General features: G+C 27.0%; 1 protein-coding gene across 1 annotated transcript; it reads right to left on the bottom strand.

The window, feature by feature from the left end:
- Nucleotides 1–338: 338 nt before the first annotated feature.
- Nucleotides 339–1,673, bottom strand: LOC119608753. The gene is made up of 2 exons (XM_037963307.1): nucleotides 416–1,673; nucleotides 339–349 (listed from the first exon to the last, which is right to left on the bottom strand). Exons 1-2 carry the CDS (start codon nucleotides 1,671–1,673, stop codon nucleotides 339–341), a joined length of 1,269 nt encoding a protein of 422 aa, XP_037819235.1.
- Nucleotides 1,674–8,279: the final 6,606 nt, after the last annotated feature.

Consider the following 8,279-nt stretch of genomic DNA (forward strand, 5'->3'; position numbering starts at 1 on the left):
TTAGTTATAGTTAGTTGTAGTTTAGTTAGTTAGTTAGTAGTTGTTAGTTAGTTAGTTATTTTAGTTAGTTAGTTAGTTGTTTGTGTTAGTTAGTAGTTAGTTCGTTAGTTAGTTAGTTAGTTCGTGTTTAGTTAGTTAGTTTATGTGATAACATTAGGATTTTAAAGGTGTTTGCTGCCACGTTCGAAACGTCCGTTCGATAAGATTGCATAAGTTTGTACAGAGATCAAAATTTCCAATCGTTGGTAGGGACTAGGGCACTTAAAGTGCCCCAGTAATAAATTACACATTATTGAAAGACTTTCATTGACATACTTTTAATAAACTATGTTTTTTATTTATGCAATAGCTGTAATACATTTAATATTAAATTTTATAATTTATCAACGATTATATTTTCTTTGTTTAAAAGTACAAATCATTAACTCAACTGAAAATGCTACAAAAGCGCTCAATAAACCACTAAACCAAATAACAAAAGCATAACGAAAATATTCCAGTTTTAAAGATTTCCTTTCCTCAGGATCACGCAATAAAGTCAAATATCCACTTAAAACGCCATCCCATTTACTGTCCGCTATAAACTTTTCCAACAAACCATTTTCACGTATACGCGATAAATATCTATTAAAATGATCAATCAAAGGTGAACGATGAGGCAATGTTATAAATTGTGCTCGATGATATAAAGGCTGATCAAGTTTTTTGGCGAAGGGATGTTTAAGATAATGTTGTTGAAATAACAGAAAGTCCATTAGTTCCTCATGGCTCGAATATATATAAGTCATATTAAGATTTTTACGATATTCTGGTAAATCATTATTGTTGCCCACAATAAAACGTGCCTTAATTGTCTCTGGTAAGTTAGGCAAATTTAACAAATAGTCCATGTCCACGGAATATTCCAATATCATTAAATCCGTACGTTCTATGTCGTTGAGATGTTTAAGTTCTGGCTCATATACCTTGCTAGCATACAGACTGGATAACTTAGAGGTATAATAGTTGGTAAGAAAGATACCGGTAAATAGAAACATTAAATGTAAAAGGAAATCCCTTACCAATTTACCTCCTTCTAAACCAGTACCAAGGAATATCAATATTTTAAAAACCTGTAAAGCTAATTTACTTAAATCCTTGACTTTAGTTATTTTACGTTGCATGACATATACTAAAAGGAACAGCATAACTCCACTTACAATGACTGCCAACCATACATAACCCCTGAAGGGTAAAATAAGATATAAACTTGCTGGTATCTCTTGATCACTAGGTACCATCAGCAAAGTTCTGGTCAAGTGTAAAACATTGCTCATTTCATAATATTTGGGATTTCTAGTTAGAAATGCTGGTATCATACATATATTCAAATTATTGACCATAGAAATAGCATCCGTCTGGCTGTAATTATATTTCCAGACATCAATGAAAATATGATCAATGGAGGCATTATAATATTCCAAATAAAGCTGTATCCATTTATAAAAATATCCGGTGCGAACAAGTTGACCTTGTCGATTCTTATAAGAGTAGCAGACATTGGGAAAATCGAAAAAAGGTAAACGCCATATATATTGTTGAAAATTATTTAGATGTGATTTATCGAGGAATTCAGAAACAGCTGCAAGACGTATCACCTTAAGTTGTGGATAGGGATGGTAAGTTGAGACCATAATAAAATCGATATAAAACCTTTGAACCAACATTTTTCAAATATTAACAATAATTCCTTATTGCTTAAGTTGGCATTAGCTCCTGGTTCCTGTTGATGTATCATTAATATATCTTTAAAATGTATTCGCCATAGTATATGATCCAATATATTTAAAGTTGTATTCATATGGCTAGCTCTTAACCAAACTATAGCTAGACAATTTCTATTAAATCTTTCAAATAAATGTGTACTATTCTTAAGATACACCTCCTGGTTAACAATCAATTTTGGTTTATCAGTTGATTTTAACACATCTGCGAAATACTCAGTAGTCTGGTATTTTTCTGCAAGATTTAGCAAAATATTTATTTGTATATTTTGCTCTTTATTTAGATATTTAATTATATTTGTTATATTAGTATTTTCACGAGAAATCATATTAGTATTTGTGATAATTTTACTATTGACTATAGTCACAAGTAGTAGTACTGTGTATATCTTTTGCATTTTGGTTACACTAAACTATGTTGTGTTAGGCTTTACAGCTTTTATAATAACATAATTCTTCATTCATCTGAGACCTCCATTTTTCCAATGTCACAACGATAAACGAAATGAACGGAGGCTGAGTTAATGGACTTAGCCGTAGTATTATATGTATGTAGCACTGTTTTGATTATTTCTAAAAATAAATTCCATTTAGTGTTTACTCCTATTATAGATTTTATAGATAGGTAGTTAAATTAATAGATTTATTTATTCATTTATGGGTTTTACACAGTACTCACCGAAGAAGGTGGTTTTTTGTGGAAATCGTGTGTTATTGTTTTTCTCACTTTTATCTCTTTTCTTTCAGTGGTAAAAATATATATAGACATAGGTAATTATTTTAACCATTAAACGTTTTAAACACATGATATTTAAGGCAACAGCCTTAATATAACAGTCCGATAGGTCGGTCAGGATCATGAAAAGAAAAAGATATTGACAACTTCATCACCTTCTTATCCTTACTTTGTGATGAAAAACACTGTCATGTCTGCAAAATCTCTGCATTTTATTAAACCATGGTATTGTCAATCTGACTAGGAAGTCGACTATTCTGGACTAGTATGTTCACTGGTCTTTGGACTAGTTTGTTGCTTAGTCTCTGTTCTAGTTTATTGTCTAATCTATTGACTAGTCTATGGAATAGTCTAATGAGTTGTCTGGTCTATAGACTAGTATTTCGGCTATTCTATGGACTAGTCTATGTACTGATATCTGAACTAGTCTAGAAATGATTGAGTAGTCCGTGGACTAGATTATGGACCATTATTTTTGCTAGTCTAGTCTATGGATTATTATCTTTGCTAGTCTATGGACTAGCGTGTTGCGTAGTCTACGGATTCGTTTAACTAGTCTATTGACTATTCTATGGACTAGTCTATGGGCTATGTATGTTGACTAGTCTTTGGACTAGTATATTGACTAATTTATGTCCTAGTCTATTGTCTGATGTATAGACTAGTCTATTGTTTAGTCTACGGTCTAGTCTATTGACTTGTCCGTTGACTAGTATAAGGATTCATCTATGAACTAGTCTGCACTGTGGACCAATATATTGACTAGTCTATGGACCAGTATGGTAACTAGTCTAATGATTCTTCTACATACTACTTTTTGAACAATCTATTGTTTAGTCTAGGGACTAATCTATTGACTAGTATGTCTTTGGACTAGTATATTGACTAATCTATGTTCTAGTCTATTGTCTGATCTATAGTCTTTGGACTAGTCTATGGATTCATCTATGAGCTAGTCTGTGGACCAATATATTGACTAGTCTATGGACCAGTAATTGTCTGTCTATTGACTAGTATGTTGATTAGTCTTTGGACTAGTATATTAACTAATCTATGTCCTAGTCTATTGTCTGGTCTATAGTCTATGGACTAGTCTATGGATTAATTTATGAACAAGTCTGTGTACCAATATATTGACTAGTCTATGGACCAGAATGGTCACTAATCTATTGTTTAGTCTATGGACTAGTCTATTGACTTGTCTGTTGACTAGTCTATGAATTCATCTATGAACTAATCTTTAGACTAGTCTCCCCTGTGGACCAATATATTGACTAGTCTATGGACCAGTATGGTGACTAGTCTGTGGTTTATCCTTTTTGGACAATATATTGTTTAATCTACGGACTAAACAATGACTTGTCTGTTGTCTAATCTATTGACTAGCCTGTGGACTAGTCTAATCTGTGGACCAATATATTGGCTAGTCTATAGACCAGAGTGGTAAATAGTCTATAGACTAGTCTGTGTACTAATATATTGGTTAGGCTATGGACCAGTATGGTAAATAGTCTATAGACTCATCTGTGGACTAGTCTTTGGTTTCTCCTAAAGACTAGTTTTTGGACAAGATTATTGTTTAGTCAACAGACTAGTCTGTGGATTCATCTATGGAATAGGCTAATAACTAGTCTACTTTGTGGATTAATATATTGATTAAAATATAGACTAGTCTATGGATTCGTCTATAGACTAGTTTTTGGAAAAGTCTATTGACTACTTTAATGGTGGACTAGTCTATGGTCTTTGTACTATGGGCTAGTCGGTGGACTAGTCTGTGGAAAAGTTGGTGGACTTATCTGCGGACTAGTCGGTGGACTAGTTGGTGGACTAGTCTATGGATTACTCTATGGGCTCACCTATTAACAATTCTAAAACTTGAGAGTGTCAATTTGCGAGTAATCTGTTTATTTAATAAACCAGTTTATGGACTAATCTGTAGAATGTGAATTGTATCTCAAATAATTCAAACATTTAAAATGTTTTTAGTGAAATCCATTCTTTATACTACTAAAGCGAAATTTTTACTAAAAATTTTCAAGCAAACACTATTTAATAACTGATCATGAGGATTAGTACATGTTGAATATTTCTGTTTTTTTTTTTTTTTTTTTGCTTTTTGTGGTATAAATTATGACTTACAAAAAAAATTCAGATAATAACTACTAACACAGGTTAATCGTTTCTTTTAATTCTTAATCATTTATACAGCAAACAGTTCGTTTCGAATAGTTAGAACGAAAAAAATAAAATGTCGACAAACTAGAAAATTAGCACAGCAACTAAATCAATTTTATCGTAAAGTTGAGATAAACTGACCATTAAATGAACATGTTGGCTATATTGACATCCAACAGATACATAATCGACACCTGTGCCACAGACACAAACATAACAGCAATAATAATGATGAGGAAGCAACGTAAACAGACATAGTAGAAATTTGTTGTAAACGACTAGAATGTGATCGTTATAGATCGTGGTAGATGTATGCAACAAGATACATATTTAGTAGTGTTATGATCAAATTATCTTTTAAATAGTTTTTTAATGTTGGCAATTCATTTGTTTTTGTTTTCTTTCCTCTTGGATTAGTGAAGTAAAATTTTGCAAAGTTTTTTTTTTTTTTTGCTTTTTTGTAAACAATAAAATACTAAATGCTGATATTTTATGTCATTTTTGCTGTTGCATGTAGTAATGATTGGTAATTTGTTGTTAATTTTTATGATGCCATAATTTATTTTATTTCGTTGTTTTCAATTTTGTTACTTTTTTTACAATTTATGGTTTTTTTCCACAGATCTTAAGAATGACAGCCTGACTTTAGCAGCATTTTAAAAAAATATTTTTAATCTTTGTGTTAGTTTCTGTTTTAAATTTTTGATTTATTATTCAGCACAACGGTGGACAAGTGTTTGGTTCGGCTGGTTGGTTGACAGCTTGTTCTTTAAGTAAAAAAAAAAAAACAAAAACAAATAAATAAATAAAAAAGAAACCTGCTAAAAATCTGTATTTCTTAATTACAATTTTCATTTAAACAGGTGTCTTGTCATTTGGCGAGGGATAATGATAGTGTCTCTTGTAGTGTGGTACGACACTATCATTGCAACTTGATTGTGACCGCTGAAATCATTTGAAGCTTGTCAATTTCATTATTTTGTGTTGTATGTGTTCTTTTTTTTCTTTAAATTGTCAAAGATTTACTTGTCAAATAAGTTGTCATATTTATGATTGTGTCCTTATAATTAAACATCATTATGCCACCTTTTTTTGTTACTTTGTTTAAATTGTGAATGTTGTTTCTGTTTTTTTTTTTTTTAAATTTTATTCTTATATTTTATTTTATTAATAATTCTACATGGATAATTGACACTAATTTAATTAAATGCCACATTTAATAACATATTCAATAAGTATTTATTTTCTCATACAAATTAAAACATGTTTAGTGTATTTTTTTCTTCTTTTTCAATAATTCATTCATGCATGTTTGGTGTTATGGTTGTTGCACTATGGGCTAGTTAAAAAGAAATGAATGGGGGTAAATAATAACTCACTTACGGTGAAAAATATCTATATAGAAAATTAATAGAAAATTTTCGAAAAAATTTTCTTTTTTTATTGAAAATTTTCGATAAAATTTTCTTTTTTTATTGAAAATTTTCGTAAAATTTTCTTTTTTATAGAAAAATTTTCGATAAAATTTTCTTTTTTTAGGAATTTTTCGATAAAATTTTCTTTTTATAGAAAATTTTCATAAAATTTTCTTTTTATAGAAAATTTTCGATAAAATTTTCTTTTTATAGAAAATTTTCGATAAAGTTTTCTTTTTATAGAAAATTTTCGATAAAGTTTTCTTTTTATAGAAAATTTTCGTTAAAATTTTCTTTTTTATAGAAAATTTTCAGTCAAATTTCCTTTTTTTAGAAAATTTTGGGTAAAATTTTCTTTTTTATAGAAAATTTTCGGTCAAATTTTCTTTTTATAGAAAATTTTAGGTCAAATTTTCTTTTTATAGAACATTTTCGGTCAAATTTTCTTTTTTTTAGAAAATTTTCTTTTTATAGAAGATTTTCGGTCAAATTTTCTTTTATAGAAGATTTTCGGTTAAATTTTCTTTTTATAGAAGATTTTCGGCAAAATTTGCTTTTTATAGAAACATTTCGGTAATATCTGCTTTTTATAGACAATTTTCGGTCAAATTTTCTTTTCATAAGAAATTTTCGTTAAAATTTTCTTTTTTATGGAAAATTTTCGGTAAAATTTTTTTTATAAAAAATTTTCGGTCAAATTTTCTTTTTTATAGAAAATTTTATTTCAAGTTTTATTTTTTATAGAAAATTTTCACTCAAATTTTCCTTTTTAAAAATTTTCGTTCAAATTTTCTTTTTTAAAAATTTTCGTTCAAATTTTCTTCTATATAGAAAATTTTCGTTCAATTTTTTTTTTATAGAAAATTTTCGTTCAAATTTTGTTTTTTATAGAAAAATTTTCGCTTAAATTTCCTGTTTTTAGAAAAATTTCGATAAATTTTTTTTTATGGAAAATTTTCTTTTTTATAGAAAATTTGCGTTCAAATTTTCTTTTTTATAAAAATTTTCGTTCAAATTTTCTTCTTTATAGAAAATTTTCGATAAAATTTACTTTTTATAGAAAATTTTCTTTGAAATTTTCGTTCAAATGTTCGACAAAATTCTCTTTTTAATGAAAGTTATCGGTAAAGTTTTCATTTTATAGAAAATTTTCGTTCAAATTTTCTTCTTTATAGAAAATTTTCGTTCAAATTTTCTTTTTTATAGAAAATTTTCTTTTTTATAGAAAACGGTAAGATTTTAATTTTATAGAAAATTTTCGGTAAAATTTTCATTTTATAGAAAATTTTCGTTCAAATTTTCTTTTTGAAAATTTTCGGTAAAATTTTCTTTTTGAAAATTTTTGGTCAAATTTTCTTTTTATAGAAAATTTTCGGTAAAATTTTCTTTTTTATAGACAATTTTCGGTAAAATTTTCTTTTTTATAAAAAATTTTCCTTCAAATTTTTTCTTTATAGAAAATTTTCGTTAAAATTTTCTTTTTTATAGAAAATTTTCGTTAAAATTTCGTTAAAATTTTCTTTTTTTTAGAAAATTTTCGATAAAATTTTATTTTTTTTTAGAAAATTTTCGATAACATTTTCTTCTTTTTTAGAAAATTTTTTATAAAATTTTCTTTTTTTTTAGAAAATTTTCGATAAAATTTTCTTTTTTTTTAGAAAATTTTCGATAAAATTTTCTTTTTTTTTAGAAAATTTTCGATAAAATTTTCTTTTTTTTTAGAAAATTTTCGATAAAATTTTCTTTTTTTTAGAAAATTTTCGATAAAATTTTCTTTTTTTTTAGAAAATTTTCGATAAAATTTTCTTTTTTTTAGAAATTTTTCGATAAAATTTTCTTTTTTTTTAGAAATTTTTCGATAAAATTTTCTTTTTTTTTAGAAATTTTTCGATAAAATTTTCTTTTTTTTTAGAAAATTTTCGTTCAAATTTTCTTTTTTATAAAAAATTTTCCTTCAAATTATCTTCTTTATAAAAAATTTTCGTTCAAATTATCTTCTTTATAGAAAATTTTCGTTCAAATTATCTTCTTTATAGAAAATTTTCGTTCAAGTTTTCTTTTTTATAGAAAATTTTCGTTCAAGTTTTCTTTTTTATAGAAAATTTTCAGTTAAATTTTCTTTTAATAGAAAATTTTCAGTTAAATTTTCTTTTTATAGAAAATTCTCCGTAAAATCTTCTCTTTTTG

The sequence above is a fragment of the Lucilia sericata genome, unplaced genomic scaffold, assembly GCF_015586225.1.
Source record: "Lucilia sericata isolate MDLA Ls3-8-SP2 unplaced genomic scaffold, ASM1558622v1 Contig000879F_arrow, whole genome shotgun sequence".
NCBI classification, from domain to species: Eukaryota; Metazoa; Arthropoda; class Insecta; order Diptera; family Calliphoridae; genus Lucilia; species Lucilia sericata.

Coding starts and splice junctions, on each gene's coding strand:
- LOC119608753 (XM_037963307.1), bottom strand. CDS start 1,673: ATGGTCTCAACTTACCATCCCTATCCACAACTTAAGGTGATACGTCTT.